Here is a 16998-nt window from a genome sequence, read left to right as displayed (position 1 = left end):
TATCTTGTTTAAAACAAGTTTTTTTATCGATTATAAACCTTCTAATTATCATTACAAAATATATTGTGCAAAATTTAAACACGCAATATCAGTAAAATAAGAGCAGATTAGACATTTATTTGACATAAATAAGCATAAACTGCTCATTAATTATGCAGAATTTGCCAAGAAGTGATGATCTTGAGGGAACGTAAGTTTATTTTAAATTTTTAAAAACTTACTAGAAAACATAGATGGAAATTTCTTGAGAAAGGAGTTTCTCAAATTATGGAGAATTTAGAAGAGGGATTAAGTTTTTCCAAATATATAGAAAATTATACGTAAAACAAATATATTTTTTAAAAGATTATTTTATCATTAATAGTGTCGTATACAACTATTGCGCTCGACCCAAAACTACTGCAGATATATCTATGAATGAGTCGTCAAAAGGCATAGCTAAATAAATTTATTATAAATAGGGAGTTCTAATAGAAATTATAGGTGCAAATTTACTAGGTAACGAACTTTATTATAACTTAGTTCGTTATTTATCATCTCATATGCAATCTATTAAAAATGTTTGTTTGAAGAAATTCTACATAAAAATCTATTTATTATATTTTAGGAATCACTAAAATATAATGATGAGGATTTACTACATTTCTATTCACATCAATGGTCAAGATATACGAGTGCTAGTTTTTGTATACATCATATATTTAAATATTTAAATAACTTTTGGGTAAAAAGAAAAATCGATGAAGGAAAAACAGGCATTTATAACGTTTATACTGTTTTAATCCTATTTTAAAATTAGTTTGATTACTAATAAAATTAGCTTGCATTGGTTAGATGGAAACTTGATATGTTTGATGATATTCATGAAAAAGTGACAGAAACTTTATTGAAAGTTATTGAAAAGCAAAGAAATGGAGAAACAATAAATACGTCTCTTCTAAAAAATGTGATAAATTCATATGTTTCTCTTGGGCTTGATGAAAAAGATTCATCTAAACTAGTACTTGATGTATATAACAATTACTTCGAAAGACCATTTATAACTTCTACCGAAATATATTATAGAATTGAAGCAGAAAAATATATATCTGAAAATAGCATTACAGATTATATGAAAAAGGTATGAACATTTTAGCATTCTTTTTTTTTTTTTTAAAAAATAAAGGTCGAAGCAAGATTCAATGAAGAAAAAGCCCGTATACAATTGTATCTTCACCCAAATACAACTAAGGTTCTTATGAATGTTTGTGATCACGTTTTTATACAAAATCATTCAGAAATTCTTCAAGACGAATTTCAAAATATTCTTGATTCTGATAGACAAGAAGATATGACTCGAATGTATACACTTCTTTCACGTATTCCTGATGGAGTAAATCCGTTAAAAGTAAAATTCGAAGCACACGTATGTAAAGCTGGATTGCTTGCTGTAGAAAGAATAGTTGTTGATTCTACTAACTCAGTGGTAATTCTAAATAATTTCGTATTTAATATAACACAATTTAGGACCCTAAATCCTATATTGATGCATTGTTAGAAATTCGTTCACGATATAATACATTAGTAGCAACTGCTTTTAAAGGAGATATGGAATTTATAAAAGCATTGGATAATGTATTAATCATTATTAGTTTTCTTATTTTTATCTAATATTTTTAGGCATGTCATGAATTTATTAACCGTAATAAAGTTTGTCGTCTATCTTCATCAAAATCTCCAGAACTTCTCGCAAAATATTGTGATTCTTTACTTAAAAAAAATTCAAAATATGTGGAAAAAAATGATTTCGAGAACACACTTGTCAACATTGTAAACTAGTTTTTTTTTTAAAACCATTATAACTATCAATAGATGACTATTTTTAAATATGTTGAAGATAAAGATGTATTTCAAAAATTTTATTCGAAAATGTTAGCCAAACGCTTAATTAATGGAACATCGGCATCTGATGACGCTGAAACAAGCATGATATTGAAACTAAAAGAAGCATGTGGATTCGAGTACACGAATAAACTCCAAAGAATGTTTCAAGATATAGATGTATCTAAAAACCTTCAAGAATCATTCAAAGAATCGTTGAAAAAAACATTAGATCCTTATAATTCCCAAAGTTAGTAATGTATACATATATATCTTTATCATTAAGTTTTATAGTTAATTTTTATATTATTGTTCTCGGGACAGGATTCTGGCCTCTACAACCACCTTCAACTCCTTTTAATATTCCGAATGAATTAGTTGATATTTATGAAAAGTTCCAATCATTTTACCAAAAAAAACATAATGGTCGTAAACTTAACTGGTTATTTCAATTATCTAAAGGAGAATTAAAAGTTAATTATTTGTCAAATACGAAAGTTTCGCATACGTTTCAGGTTTCTACATACCAAATGGGGATTCTTTTAGCTTATAATACTTCTACATCACTATCATATGAAAACCTTCAAGAAATAACAGCATTAAAAAAAGACGTTTTGGATGCATCTTTAAATATATTAGTAAAAGCGAAAGTATTATTGATTTTTCCTCCAGATATGACCGTGGGCTATAGTAATACTAGATACAATTTAAATATGAACTTTAAAAGTAAAAAAATTCGAGTAAATCTTAATATGCCTACAAAAATTGAACAAAAACAAGAAAGTGACGAAACACAAAGAACAATAGAAGAAGATAGAAAACTTTTAATGCAGGTAAATTTTTATTTTAACAAATATTATTTTTTTAATTTTATTAAGTCTACAATCGTTCGTATTATGAAAGCAAGGAAAATCTTAAAACACGTTGTATTGATACAAGAAACCATTAGCCAAATTAAATCACGATTTATTCCAAAAATATCTGATATTAAACGTTGTATTGATGTATTAATTGAAAAAGAATACATCGAACGATCTGGAAAAGATGAATATTCTTATCTTGCATAATTCATTATCCTTAATTTTTATATATTCTTTTATTGGCAAATAGTTCAACTATTACATGTCCTTAAAATATATTATATACCTATATAAATATGTAATTTTTGCAAATCCTTTATCTACATAAACAATTCAATTTAACATTATCAATTCTCTTCAAAAATCTTCTAATCATTTCTTTAAACTATTTCATCCCCATTTTTACTACTAAATATAAATAACAAAACTATTCTTAATACTTTTATAATAAACCCTCAACAAACGACCTTTATATTTACATATTTTATATCAGGTCTTTCGTAGATAAGCAAATACGTTGATATACACATATTATATAATATATTTATATATAATAATATATATACAAGAATAAATATATACATATAACAAATAAGAAGACATATTATAAGAAAATTTGGAAAAAATACAGGAATTAAATTTAATTCAAAGTAGTTCCGTTATATTTTTTATTAGGTCTAATTGAGTAACGATAACCTTTCAAAAAAAACATCTAAAATAAAGCATCCAGCTTAAACATAAATAATACAAATATTTGCAGATTTAAGTCTCAGTTGGTATTTTCGAAGGCGATATGGCTGAGGAAGCTTCAGACTCTACAATGGATCAGCTAAGCGGTGTAGCACCGAGCTCGGAACCCTTTGAAATTGTCAAAACTGAAGACCCAGAAGTAGAACGTAAACGTCTTGAAGATGCAGCACGCGCATTTCTTGTGGAGCAGACTCATGAAGTGATCATTCCATCGTATGCAGCATGGTTTGATATGTCAGTAATTAATGAAATTGAAAAAAAATCACTTCCAGAATTCTTTAATAACCGTAATCGTTCTAAAACACCATCTGTTTATAAAGATTATAGAGATTTCATGATCAATATTTATCGGTTAAATCCGATTGAATATCTTACAGTAACAGCATGTCGTCGTAATCTTGCAGGAGATGTTTGTGCTATCATGCGTGTACATGCGTTTCTTGAACAATGGGGATTAATTAATTATCAAGTATAAACTTTATCAAATATTCATAATTAACTAAATACATTAATAGATTGATTTAGAAACTCGACCATCGAGTATAGGACCACCATTTACAGGTCATTTTAGGGTAATTGCAGATACACCAAGGGGACTTCAACCGTTTCAACCAGGACCGGGCTCAATAACGTCTCATGGGAGATCTTTAACAGAGCCATCAACATCTCAAACAAAAACAAGTTATCATCTTGAACTTCGAAAAGAATCATATGATTCTATCTATGGAAAATCGAATAATATATTAACAAACGGTAGCGAGCAAACAGAAAGCGGATTAGATTCGAAAAAGCAATATTTTTGTTTTACATGTGGTGTAGAGTGCTCTAGATTATTTTATCATAGCCTAAAAACAAAAAAATTCGAACTTTGTCCTAATTGTTATTCAGAAGGACGTTTTCCAGCAAGTTTTTTTAGCGGAGACTTTGTCAAAATGGAAGAGACGCCTATTAAAGGAAGTAAAGAGGACTGGTCTGATCAAGAGACACTTTTATTACTGGAAGGATTAGAAATGTATGACGATGATTGGAATTTAATTGCAGAACATGTTGGTACACGAACGCGAGAGCAATGTGTTCTCCGGTTTTTGCAATTGCCTATTCAAGATCCATATTTAGAGTCTAAAACGGAGGATTTAGGTCCATTACAATACAATCGTATTCCATTTTCACAAGCAGATAATCCTATCATGAGCGTTGTTGCGTTTCTTGCTGGTGTTGTAAATCCAAATATTGCCGCAGCTGCAGCACAATCATCATTAGAAGAGCTGACACATTCTTTAAAAAAGCATATTGATAAACAACCAGATAAAAATGTTATACCTGATATTGATTTTAAAAATGACTCAGACAAACCGGAAATTAAACAAGAACCTTCCACACATTGCGATATAAATCAAATTTCCAAACCAGAAGAAATGGATATCGATGAACATAAAGATCCAACATCAACAAAAATATCAAAAAATACAAATACATCTCCATCTAACACAATTGAAAAAGCTGCATCAATTGCATTAGGTGCGGCTGCAGCAAAAGCACAAATTTTGGTATCACACGAAGAACGCGAAATATCCCGACTTGTTTCAGAAGTCGTAAAATTACAATTATCTAAACTAGAATTAAAATTACAACAATTTAATGAACTTGAACAGATTCTTGAAGCGGAACGACAGGAATTAGAAAAGCATAGACAACAGCTTTATTTAGATAGACTCTCAATGAAAAAACAGATTATCATGGTTCAAGAACAACTTAACCAAGCTATTTCTATAGGTGGAGAAGAAGGTTTATTAATTATAAAAAAAATAAATGAATTAGGCTGTAAAGGTCCTAAACTTGAATTTATATCTACAGACCAAGATAATGTACAGGCTTCAACAATTCCCTTAAGTCAAGAAAATCCATCAAATTATACATCTTATCAATTATAAACAAATTATACATATTAGCTCATTAAAAATATTTTTTGTATATAAACATAAAAAATAAATGTTATTTATATATTATACATGTGGAATTACCATTAAAATTAAATGTAGGTTTAATAAGTTCATAACTCTACAAATCGAGTTTTTTTTCTAAAATTTAAACTTTAAAAATAAAATATTTAACATATTAATAATTAAAATCATAGATATTCTATTTATAAATAAAAAAACATTAAGTAAATATAGCGTAAATTGATATTTTTTAAAATAATAAAATCAAAATATAAAAATCAATAGTTGAAATAATAGATATTTAAATTTTCATTAACATATTGTACACTATTAAAATATATTACACACATACATTAAGACATTATAGAATATTCTTTTAATCTAAATTATTCGTAGATTTAACATCATTATTACAAGTAGACGTTTGATCAAGTATATTATGCTCATCTGACAACAAACCAATACGATATTTAAGAGACCTAAATCATATATTAAATAATGAAGAACCAAAAAAAACCTTACAATTCATTCATATCATCTATTTCTATCTCTGAATCAAAATCATCATGATCATATTTATGCCGATCAACAACTAATGGATCTAATAAAGGATTATGAATATAACGAACAATGCTTTTTCTATCAATCATAATTCGGCCGCCTCTACCAATGCGTTGCCTACAAAAAAGTCTTCTAGTATTAAATTTAGTGGAATGCGATAAAGCAGATGACGAATCAAAAGGTAGGGAGGGATAATCTTCTTTAGAGGATAAACCTAGTGACGCTTTTTTCGTATTTAAACAATATGAAGCAGTAATCATTCTGAAGAAAGTAAGAGGATATAATTTCGGATAAGGACAATATGGATTCTGAATACAGTTAAAATAGTTATAAATCTTAAAAAGAAAAATACATCTGTAATATCTTTCCAGCCAACATTCGAAAGTTGCTTCTGGCGAAGAGCTTTCTCAAGTGCAGAATGAGCAGCAGCAGCCTTTTCTGCTTGATAATCTTCCAAAAGAAAAAAGCTATCGCCTTCATTAGAACCAACCGTTTGAGGTACTGAAATATGAACTGTAGAACTTCCATTATCGTGCGCCTTTTTCTTCTAAAGCATATTTAATACATTCAAAAAAAAAGAATAAGTACCTTATGGGAAACCAAATCATCATCATCATCTTTAATCCCAAGTTTTCGTTTTATTTCCTTTACATAGCAACGCTGATTAAAAATACGCTGTTCCAAAAGAATAGATTCTTTTTTCAATTGCTCTCTTCTAACAACCAATTCTATTAAATTACGTGCTTGCTCCATTTCTGAACGAAGCTTTCGCAATTTTTCAGAACTCTGAGCATCTGATCTTCTAGTTTTACGAATCTGTCGTATCTCCCGTCTTCGAAAACATATGTATGGATCATTATCATCTTTTTCATTTTCCTCAAACTATTTTTTTTAGTCAGATCTTAAGATAAATTTCAATTATTTTTTTTACTCTTAAAGAAGGCATAAGCTGTTTCCCATTATTAGAAATCCGTCTATGCTTCCAATAAGGATAAATTTTCTTAGCAAAATATTTATAAGATGCAATAGATGAATTAACAAATGCAGATTCAAATTCAGAAAAATCAGAAATTTGAGAAACATCCTATAAATAATAAATAATACAAAAAAAGAGATTTATCAAGACCGTATAAAGACATTGTTTTTCATTCGTTAGAACTTCAAATTGACTCATAATAAACTCAAATACATCTTCTGAACAATAATTTTCCCTCGAACGTTTAGAACCATTAAATTTTAAAAGCCAATCACTATCTTCCTCATTCATACTATATGGACATCCTTCAGAATCTTCTACTGTCATTGAAAAACGAATAAATGTTGACGGTTCTATAAATGTTTTTTTATATAATTTTTCATAATTATCAACGATCTTAGATGCATCTGGTGTAGGAATATAAACTTGTTTCGAATTAAGAGACATCTGTGATGCAATGGCTGTACGTAAATGATGTTCCTATATAAAAAAAAACCCCATTAGCTATTTATTATTATATTTCCCTTCAAAAATAAAAAGTACAGAAATATAAAAAAAATACAGAAAAAAAACTTACATCTTCTTCATCTTTATCTACTCCCTATACAAATATCAGCTACTCTTATTTTATAAATACCCTCTAAAATTAATATATACCGTTTCGACAAGAGGAACACTCCGTTGAAGCGATATTTCTTCATCTAAATCTGGGATCTCGATTGCTCGGTAAATTTGCAGTGGAGCTTTAATAGAAATCTTCCGCTGTCTAAAACGAGCACCTGTAGCCTTTGTCATCTTTTAATTCAATATTAATCAATAATTATATGAGTTTTCTCGTCAACAGTGTAAAATTTAAGAATTTACCTGCTGAATTATGTTATAAATAGAATTAATCATTTCCTAACGTAAATACCTAATTCCCCAAGTGCTTTGATGCCTCTTCTTAGCCCTTAATGTCTCTTTATTACCTCCTTTTATGCTTTTATTCTTTTAAAATTCACTCTAAAAAAAGCGGTTTATTTACGTATTAGCTGGTGCCGAGACCATTTAAGACCCATAAATATAGACAAAACATATATTTATATGCTGTTTTATAGCAAACTCAGTCTTTTTAATGTCCTTTTGTCCTCAAAAAAACGAGTATCCTCGCAGTGCAAATTTTTTCAGCGATGTATAGGGTTAGGTATGAACAAATCACGTGACGATAAAGAGAATAAGTAGATAAGCAAGATATATAAATTGAAAGTAAGAAAGGAATTGAATCAGAGAACGTTTCTATAAATGAAATCCAAAAGATCAGTTCGAGTTAATAGATGTGTTGGAGTAAAAGAACGAGTATCAGAAGTAGAAGTGACAATAATTGCATATCTATAGGTATTTAAGAAGTCCATAAGTAAAAGAACAGGAGTATCAATTGTAATGATAACGAATTGTTCTTTAGGAGAAACAGAACAGGATGAAGATTTTAAAGAAAACCATTGTTGAATAGTAATGGAGTTTTCAAGTTGTTTCTTAAAACACGACATCACAGTAGTAATTGAATCATGAAAAGAAGAAAGAGAACGGGATACAGAGGAAAGGATATTCCCTATAATATGTAAAAAAAAAGAGATTAAAAAAAGATTAGACTTACGTATAGAAGCAAGGCCAACCAATTTTTTAGATAAATCTACGATTGGTAATACTTCAAGTGAATTACTCTTCATTATCTTTAGCACAGAAAGACATGTAGAAGAAGTATTAACAAGTTTAAGAGACTTAAGATTCATTGATTGTAGAGTGAGTGTATCCAAAGTTAATTTTTTAGGATTCTCAATGAAAGAATGATCAAACATCCAACGATCATCCAAAAATTTACTAATATAATTTCTAACGGAATCTGGTAAAATAACGACACATGTTTTTCCTTTTCCTAATTTTTTGGCAGCAAGTACAGCAGCAACCATTGCAGAACCGCTACTTCCACCACACATAAGCCCTTCTTTTGCAATCAAACGTCTAGCCATTAAAAAAGATTCCTTATCGCTTGTCTTAATCCAACGGTCTATAAGTGATCTATCAAGGACACCTAGTTTTATTAGCTCTGAACACAAAATATCCGATAAAAACAACCTGGTATAAAATCATAACCAATTCCTTCAATATGATACAAGCCTACTCCTGTATTTAAAGACTCAGGCAAAGCAAGAATCGATCCTACTGGATCTACGCCAACAATCTAACATTTATCAAAAATAAAAAAAAGGTTAATAAGATATAATTACTTCTATATTTTTATTATACTTCTTTAATGCTCTTGCAACACCAGAAATTGTGCCTCCTGTTCCAGCACCCATCACAACCATATCTACTTTACCATCTGTCTGCATTAGAATCTCAGTTGCTGTATAAAACTCGTGTGTTCTCGGATTATTTGGATTTTCATACTGATTGAGAATTAGAGATCCCGGAATTTCCTGATTCAACCTCTTTGCCACTCCAATATGAGATTCTGGTGAATCCCAAGGAGCTTCTGAAGGCGTCACAATAACCTCTGCACCCAATGCCTTTAAAATAAAAATCTTTTCCTGAGACATTTTCTACTATTATCAATAACATCTTAAAAATTTTCCATATAACCTCTGGAAGCGTAATAATCATACGATATCCTTTAATTGCAGCTATTAACGCTAATCCAATACCTGTATTACCACTATTGTGTTTTATTTATACAACATATATTTTTACATATATAATCTACCTTGTCGGCTCAATCAAAGTAGAACCAGGAACTAATTTTCCTTCTTTCTCCGCTTGTTCAATCATCATTTTAGCAATTCTTATTTCGTCTTATAAGACCCCTTCTTAACACTTTTTTAACAAACCTGTCTTTAATACTTCCTCCTGCATTAAAGAATTCACATTTAACCACTATCAATTCAAAAAAAAACCATTAATAAAAGAAAAAAAGCTCAAAAATACACACAAATATCACATTCAAGTTGTTCTTCTTTTGGAATACGGTTTAACCGAATTAATGGTGTTTGTCCAATATGCTGCAAAATACTCTCAGAAACTATTAAAGAAAAAACATAAATAAAGAATAATAAATCTTATAAAAAATAACATACAAGTCATTCTTAAGTACGGTTAAGTGTTAAAACTATTATTAACTTGCAAAACTTAATATCAACCCTCGTTTGATCTTAATCTTTTCCGTTTTTTTTTTTAAAAAATGGGCTATAAAAATTCTAAACTAGTAGATGCATTATCTAATTCATCTCATTGTAAATTTCAATATCTGAATTTCCATAGACTAATAATCATTTATTCAGTTAATCAAAAAGAAATTAATCGTATACGTGAATGTTTTATGAAATTAGATGTCAATCATTCTGGCTTTATTAATGTTCAGGAGTTCCTTTCGATTCCTCAAATTGCAAAGAATCCACTATCAAAACGTCTTTTTGCTGTAGTCGATGAGGATGGAGATGGAAATATGGATTTTGAAGAACTTATAAAGAGTTTAAACATTTTTTCAGGAAAAGGACATAAAAGAGATAAATTATTATGTATATAAATATATTTTTCTTTATATTATTCAAAATTTTTTAGTTACTTTCAAAATTTATGATATAGATCGAGATGGATATATTTCGAATGGGGAGCTTTTTCTTGTTCTTAAAATGATGACGGGAAATAATTTGAAAGATCTACATTTACAACAGGTAAAAAGAATTAACAAGAAAACATTTTATATGTTTATTTATTCATAAAAATCTTTTAATAACTTATTAATTACTAATATATAATTATAGATCGTTGATAAGGTAAAAAATATTTTATTTTATTTTTCCTTTTATAATATATATATAAACAGACTATTATATATGCAGATCAAGATAAAGATGGAAAAATTAGTTTTGAGGAATTTACGCAAATGATTATAAATACAGTACATTATTCTATCTTTTATCAATTTTCAATTGATCGATAATTTTAGGATATTATAAAAAATATGGCACTCGATTCCACTTTATATTGATTCATTTATCTAATTTTTACGTTGAAGTTGTTACTTTTCTTGTTTTTAATAAAGTTAACACATAACGCATTACTAATTTTTATTATTAATATTAATATATGGAATTCTATCCCATTAAACCTTCAAGAATTCTTTCTTCCCAAAATCCCATTTCATAATCTACTAATCCATATTTTTCTAATTGATCACACCATCCAATAATATCTTGTCCAAGCATTTCTAAATGAATTTCCGTAATTGATGGATGACTTGTATTTGTTTTAATTTCTTCTCCTGTTCTACATAAAAAATATAACCAAGCTTCATTCAAAGAATGCCATGCACCAAGACTAATATTCATAGATTCACCTAAATGGTATAAGCCTAACCTAACCCTAACATTCATAAACCTTCATGTATAACTTTATTCACCAACCAATTCGTCATTTCCCATAAAACACGACTAGCATCATTCCAACGGCTTCCAGATATTTCTACTATAGTTTTAAGAATCATTGTTTGAATCTTATCTTTTTCTACATCGTCTAATACTCATATAAATATTTTTCAAAATAAATTCATTAAACTTTTAACTTTGAGATTCAAATCGAACCGATCTAGACGAAACAGTTCGATCCATTCAATATCATCTAAACATTCAAACAATTCTTTATACAATATCTTATACTTTTTTATAACGGGTAAAGATGCGAAATAGGACTCTGACCCTATTCATTTTTGATGTTATTTTAGACACAATTAAAACTAAATATATGACACATTTAAGAATACATCATGTATATATTACATAAATATCATGTATAAACTATCTAGACATATATATATATATAAATATAATAATATAAGTTATCGATATTTCACTATATTAATCTATAAAATACGCATCAATCAATTAATCTATAAAAAGCGCATATATAACAATTAAATCCTTTATAAAGTGATATTTATATAATAAATATATTTTATCTGCACTAAAACATTTATAAGGTATATTTTTAAGAAAATATGAACATTTTACAGGTTATATATGTCTTATTTATGAGTAGAATAATAACTTTTTATTCATATTATTATAAATACGGTATTTCCTATAATTAAAATAGATATCGATAATATCGGCCAAGCCTCTTAGCTTTATTTTTAATTTTGTAGCGCGTCGAACATTTATCAAAACCTTATACCTAAAAACAAAGCCGATGCGTCAAAAACTACGACAAAAAGGTACATCAACGGTAGTTGAAGGGAAAATGGGAGTAGCTAAGTAGATATAATGGAGTAAATATATAGAGACTTATATATAAAGAATGGGTAAAGTTAAGAACATACATACATCATCAATGGTACCATCATTACCACGGAAAAGAGGACGGCCGTCCAAGAAACAGGAAATGAAAACGGAGGAAAGAATGATAGAAGTGTCAAAAAAGGAATTAAAAGAGATTCAAACAAATAAAAATAATGAAAAAGAGAATTTAACACAAAAACAAATAAAAACACCAATATCAAATAAAGAAAGAGGATTAAGTGTTAGTTTAGTAGTTGGAAAGAGTGGAATTGCACGGGTTGTTCAAGGAGAAATAGAGGTAGCATCAGCACCACAAGAAAATATACGTAATGGGACGGGGTTAATGGAGCGTGTTCTTTCAACTCAAGCTCATAGAATACCATGTCAAGTGGAATATAAACGACCGAATGATAGTTTGGCATTTATAACGGATAGAGAGGGGTATGTTCGTGTAGAACCATTAAATGGAATTTTATCACCTCAACTTCCAACGCCTATGGATTCGGATTTTTATATGGATATGAAGGGAAGAGATATGATGAACATTCAGAGTTTATTAAGCCCAGAAAGTCAATGGGAAAGCTCAGGAGATGATATAACGGATGAAGAAGATATTATGGATGCACGTGTGGCAATGAAGAAATTAATTGATAAAAGACGTACAGTAGGCTTAGGTAATTTTTTTTTAAAAAGATGGTTTCTGTTTTTTTTTTTAACAGGGGTATTAAAAACAGGCTTAGACGAATTTCTGGGAAGTGATGTATTGAATACACCATCATTTCGGGTGGGAAAACGGCAGCGGAAACTTTCTTGTAAAGCATGTCATATGACATTTCGGCAACTTTGGGTTTTACATGCCCACGAGAAAAAATGCAATATTAAGGTAAATTAAACAGAAGATAGATTTTTTTTCCCCCCAAAAACATTAACTAATGAAAAATAATAGCAAACTCCATTTCTTTCTTCTGACTATTTCGATGATACTATCGAAGACACAATTTCTTATTTTCATGAAGATGCACGCTCAGAACAAAGTATTTCATCACCAATTCTTCCAGAGTCTATACCCTTATCTAAATTCATTGAACATCCTACGCAGCGCAAAAACATTCTCTCATCTTAAACATTAAATAGAAGAAATTATGTTTTTCTATTCAACAAAAAAAGTGTATACTTTAACACTTAAGAATTCACTATAGCAAAAATATTCAATAGGAGATATTTGGACAATTTCATATTCGATTCTTCCAATCCAATATTTGCTTTAGTTCAAAAGGAAATAATCATTTATAATGATGCTAAGAAATATGATATTAATAAGTATGGAGTAATCATTTTATAACTACTGGAAATAATCGATAATTTATATCGAATTATTAACATGCATATTTAATCACCATTTTTCTTGGGGATTTGCTTTAAACTGTTCATATTCTGATCGATTAAAGAAAGACAATTCCGTTTCATTCTCTAAATTAGCAAAAAATAATTACTATTTATATGATCGAGAAAATTACATACCTACACCACAACATTCAAGTGTCATACATGGATCCAATATCCATTCATCATTATCTAAATTAATAATTCTATTTGATGTCTAATTATTCATATTATTTAATTACTATACAAATACATTGGGATTTACCTTGGTTCTTTGTGAATGAACATATATTTTAAGTGTATCTAAATAAATAAATATTTTTTTTAAAAAAAATACAATTAAAACCAAATTTAGATGTTTGATAAGCCTTGTACTCAGGGTTTTTATAGATTTCTTTTACATATTAATAATAATTTTATATAAAAATAGATATAACCATTAAAAATAAGTGTCTGAAGGTCTTTAACTGTTGTTTTTTCAAGATTAATTTCACGCAAAACTAAATACTTAATAACTCGATAAGTAAATGATCTGATTAAACGAATAGTTAATACTGCCATTTAATAAGATATAGCAATAAAAAATGATAAAATAAATCGAAACCGAATATAAAAATATTTAAGATCATAGAAAAATATTAAAAAGCAAATAAACAGATGATTATTGATTTAACAAATGACGAAAAAGAATTAACAGAAAGTACATCTTCATTATCCTCAATTCAATGTTCTATTTGTCTTGATGCACCAAAAGATTTGAGTGCAACTCCATGTGGTGAATAATATGAAAGATTAAATCATAAAATAACTAAGATATTTAGGGCATTTATTTTGTTATGCATGTATTCATCAAGCATTATCAAGTGCAGGTGCAACTTGTCCTATTTGTAGACAAAAAGTATCACGACAACGAATTCTTGCTCTTGAAGTGATGCTTGCACCAGAAACTAGAGAATATCCAAGCAGAAATAAGCAAATAAGGCATATTTAAGCTAAAAATATTAAACTATATACATGAAGAAATTTCAAAAGAGCAGATTAAACAAACAAAAATATAAACAAATTATATCAGACGGGCTATATTATGTATTATTTATACAGTATATTATATATATACAGTATATATAGACACTATATATGTGTTCTATATGGGATCTAGGCGAACTGATGTATTTTTTAAACTATTTCAATATTTTGATTTTCAACATCTCTTACAAAACAACAAACAAAAAATCCAGTCATTTCATCAGAATTACAACGAATTGATGAATTAGAAACATGTGTGGCTAATTCTTTATTATTGGAAGTATTATCTTTTTCTCCTCGAGTGGGCCAGTCAGGCATTATATGAGCAATACGCCAACCACGTTTTTGAGCAACTTCACTTTTTAATGCATGAACCGCTACCCCTTCATTTTCTATATAATGAATTGAACAAGTACTATATGTAATTTTTAAAGCGGAAGGAAATTTCATGGCATGTGTAACAAGACGTAGTTGAAACAGTGAAAGACGTTGAAGACGCTTATTTAAAGCAGCAGCGTCTTCTTTTTGAAGAGAATCTTCTTTATTTTGACGCCCGGAACCAGAACAGCTTGGGTCTAGTAAAATATGTGTAACATGTTGAAACATGGGATCATATACATTTGTCTTAGTAAAATCAAGACAAATAGTTGTTACCACTGGATAAAATTAACTAAAATCAATAACAAGAGAAATACATACTATGAGCAGCACCAGCTTTATTAACCATAGTTTTAAGTGTATCAAATCTTTGAGCATTTCGTTCAAATGCAAAAATATGTCCAGTTCCTTTCATAATTGCAGCAAGATGAGTAGTTTTATTACCTGGTGAAGCACATGCATCTATGACATGACTTTTGGAAGGAGGAGATAAAACAAAAGCAGGAACACAAGAAGCTTTATCTTGTAATATAAGAGATCCATCAAGATATGCAGGATGCTGAGTAAGTGCAGTAGATGAATGAAATGCAAGAAGGTCAGGTATATGGGTATCTATAGCATATGTATTAGGTAAAAGTGTATCAATTGATGAATCTGAAAAATGAGGAAACCGATCAAGTACTTGGGATAAATTCGTTTTCAATGTATTAATACGTGCCCAACGAGGACGAATAGCTATTATCAAATAAGCTGAAATATTCATAAGAGAAATAACAAAACCAATTGGATCATTAGAATCAGAAGTAATATTTTTCAAACGAATACGAACAAGTTCTGCATGAAGACGAGTTTTATGACGTAATACAGCATCACGAATAGATTTACGACATCTAAAAAGACCATGTTTTGACAATAATAAATCATGAATCATTAACAAAGCAAGAGTCCGTGGCACCTAAAGGCAAATCATTTAAATATGATAAAAAATACATTAAATACAGCGGATTCACCTTTTTCTCATAACAACCAAAACCCGATCGTTCAATAACTTGTTCAAGTAATGGCTTATCTACTACTATTAGTCAATATAAAAAAAATTAACTTTACGTTTTAATGTTTCAAAGATAAGTGCACAAAGATGTCGTGCATCTGGATATGTTGATGAAAGTGAATAAACACTTCCTTTCTTCGCCTCAACATCTTCAAGAATACGAGCTGCTCGTTCATATAAACTCATATATAGGAAAATAAAAAACAATATTATCAATAATTATCGAGGCAATAAAAACTGATTTTCATGAATAATTTTAAACATTTTCAAAAGTTATAAATTATTTTTATAAAAACTAAAAATCAAAAAAAAAACAAACATTAAAAACAGTTTTAAAACAGTATTTAATACATTTACTTAACAAATTTCTAGTATATTACCGAATAATTATATTTGACAAATGGATATTTTACAATATGGTTAATAAACATAAATCTTGTTTATTTTTATTAATTTTTTTTATAGCTTTGGGGTTCATGGTTAAATCCTCTTCATTTATAGTTTATGACCTATTCTTTAGTCAAACTCACCTTTTTACAACATGGGTTTTAAGTCATCCGAGCGTTTAACCCTATTGAAATATCTATTTCGAGTTTAGTTAAAGTTGATAACTATACATTAAAACTAGAGGAAAAAAAACATGTCAAGGCCGGCATAATCCTTCTATGATAAGAACAAACCAAAACGTCGCTTAAATAATCAATAAATTGGTGAAAAATAGTATATAAAAATTATAGAAAAAAAAATGGATAAACCATTACACTATATTACAATTGGATGGGATTATACACAATAATAGAGAAATAACTATTTATTAATTATAAAATTCAATTGAAGATTAGGATATACCTAGTAAGGGTTCATGTCAAACTTCGTTCAACGGAAATATACAGAGTCTTTATCA

At 28.6% G+C, this 16998-nt stretch overlaps 10 protein-coding genes across 10 annotated transcripts; 5 read left to right on the top strand and 5 right to left on the bottom strand.

The window, feature by feature from the left end:
- The first annotated feature begins 108 nt into the window (after positions 1 to 108).
- On the top strand, positions 109 to 2973 carry T552_02359 (hypothetical protein). Its single transcript, XM_018370904.1, has 12 exons — positions 109 to 190; positions 234 to 320; positions 365 to 432; positions 484 to 560; positions 608 to 775; positions 821 to 1120; positions 1166 to 1465; positions 1507 to 1614; positions 1660 to 1809; positions 1852 to 2110; positions 2155 to 2693; positions 2739 to 2973. Exons 1-12 carry the CDS (start codon positions 153 to 155, stop codon positions 2925 to 2927), a joined length of 2283 nt encoding a protein of 760 aa, XP_018225422.1. The 5' UTR covers positions 109 to 152; the 3' UTR covers positions 2928 to 2973.
- Positions 2974 to 3444: 471 nt separating this feature from the next.
- On the top strand, positions 3445 to 5447 carry T552_02358 (hypothetical protein). The gene is made up of 2 exons (XM_018370903.1): positions 3445 to 3939; positions 3986 to 5447. The coding sequence occupies exons 1-2, from the start codon at positions 3514 to 3516 to the stop codon at positions 5399 to 5401; spliced, it is 1842 nt and encodes a 613-aa protein (XP_018225421.1). The 5' UTR covers positions 3445 to 3513; the 3' UTR covers positions 5402 to 5447.
- Positions 5448 to 5786: 339 nt separating this feature from the next.
- Positions 5787 to 7742, bottom strand: T552_02357 (hypothetical protein; the record flags this gene model as incomplete). The annotated part of the gene is made up of 8 exons (XM_018370902.1): positions 5787 to 5889; positions 5933 to 6279; positions 6324 to 6515; positions 6560 to 6853; positions 6903 to 7055; positions 7098 to 7427; positions 7525 to 7548; positions 7605 to 7742. The coding sequence occupies 8 exons, from the start codon at positions 7740 to 7742 to the stop codon at positions 5787 to 5789; spliced, it is 1581 nt and encodes a 526-aa protein (XP_018225420.1).
- Positions 7743 to 8165: 423 nt separating this feature from the next.
- Positions 8166 to 10107, bottom strand: T552_02356 (cystathionine beta-synthase). Its single transcript, XM_018370901.1, has 9 exons — positions 10058 to 10107; positions 9913 to 10002; positions 9812 to 9857; positions 9688 to 9765; positions 9567 to 9639; positions 9212 to 9526; positions 9060 to 9165; positions 8581 to 9015; positions 8166 to 8535 (listed from the first exon to the last, which is right to left on the bottom strand). The coding sequence occupies exons 1-9, from the start codon at positions 10062 to 10064 to the stop codon at positions 8210 to 8212; spliced, it is 1476 nt and encodes a 491-aa protein (XP_018225419.1). The 5' UTR covers positions 10065 to 10107; the 3' UTR covers positions 8166 to 8209.
- Positions 10108 to 10161: 54 nt separating this feature from the next.
- T552_02355 (hypothetical protein) lies at positions 10162 to 10953 on the top strand (the record flags this gene model as incomplete). The annotated part of the gene is made up of 4 exons (XM_018370900.1): positions 10162 to 10498; positions 10542 to 10654; positions 10745 to 10756; positions 10807 to 10953. 4 exons carry the CDS (start codon positions 10162 to 10164, stop codon positions 10921 to 10923), a joined length of 579 nt encoding a protein of 192 aa, XP_018225418.1. The 3' UTR covers positions 10924 to 10953.
- Positions 10943 to 11636, bottom strand: T552_02354 (hypothetical protein). Its single transcript, XM_018370899.1, has 4 exons — positions 11545 to 11636; positions 11361 to 11495; positions 11092 to 11319; positions 10943 to 11043 (listed from the first exon to the last, which is right to left on the bottom strand). Exons 1-4 carry the CDS (start codon positions 11588 to 11590, stop codon positions 10988 to 10990), a joined length of 465 nt encoding a protein of 154 aa, XP_018225417.1. The 5' UTR covers positions 11591 to 11636; the 3' UTR covers positions 10943 to 10987.
- A 485-nt stretch (positions 11637 to 12121) lies between these two features.
- T552_02353 (hypothetical protein) lies at positions 12122 to 13425 on the top strand. Its single transcript, XM_018370898.1, has 4 exons — positions 12122 to 12232; positions 12275 to 12930; positions 12991 to 13139; positions 13203 to 13425. Exons 1-4 carry the CDS (start codon positions 12168 to 12170, stop codon positions 13377 to 13379), a joined length of 1047 nt encoding a protein of 348 aa, XP_018225416.1. The 5' UTR covers positions 12122 to 12167; the 3' UTR covers positions 13380 to 13425.
- Positions 13426 to 13603: 178 nt separating this feature from the next.
- T552_02352 (hypothetical protein) lies at positions 13604 to 14237 on the bottom strand. The gene is made up of 5 exons (XM_018370897.1): positions 14077 to 14237; positions 13986 to 14033; positions 13905 to 13942; positions 13778 to 13856; positions 13604 to 13726 (listed from the first exon to the last, which is right to left on the bottom strand). Exons 1-5 carry the CDS (start codon positions 14198 to 14200, stop codon positions 13650 to 13652), a joined length of 366 nt encoding a protein of 121 aa, XP_018225415.1. The 5' UTR covers positions 14201 to 14237; the 3' UTR covers positions 13604 to 13649.
- Positions 14238 to 14251: 14 nt separating this feature from the next.
- On the top strand, positions 14252 to 14676 carry T552_02351 (hypothetical protein). Its single transcript, XM_018370896.1, has 2 exons — positions 14252 to 14414; positions 14461 to 14676. The coding sequence occupies exons 1-2, from the start codon at positions 14297 to 14299 to the stop codon at positions 14628 to 14630; spliced, it is 288 nt and encodes a 95-aa protein (XP_018225414.1). The 5' UTR covers positions 14252 to 14296; the 3' UTR covers positions 14631 to 14676.
- Positions 14677 to 14815: 139 nt separating this feature from the next.
- On the bottom strand, positions 14816 to 16280 carry T552_02350 (hypothetical protein; the record flags this gene model as incomplete). The annotated part of the gene is made up of 4 exons (XM_018370895.1): positions 14816 to 15321; positions 15365 to 15998; positions 16054 to 16112; positions 16151 to 16280. 4 exons carry the CDS (start codon positions 16278 to 16280, stop codon positions 14816 to 14818), a joined length of 1329 nt encoding a protein of 442 aa, XP_018225413.1.
- Positions 16281 to 16998: the final 718 nt, after the last annotated feature.

This window comes from Pneumocystis carinii (genome assembly GCF_001477545.1).
Source record: "Pneumocystis carinii B80 chromosome Unknown supercont1.10, whole genome shotgun sequence".
Taxonomy (NCBI): domain Eukaryota; kingdom Fungi; phylum Ascomycota; class Pneumocystomycetes; order Pneumocystales; family Pneumocystaceae; genus Pneumocystis; species Pneumocystis carinii.
The sequence above is the reverse complement of the archived record's forward strand: the minus strand, read 5'-3'. Positions and strand labels throughout refer to the sequence as shown.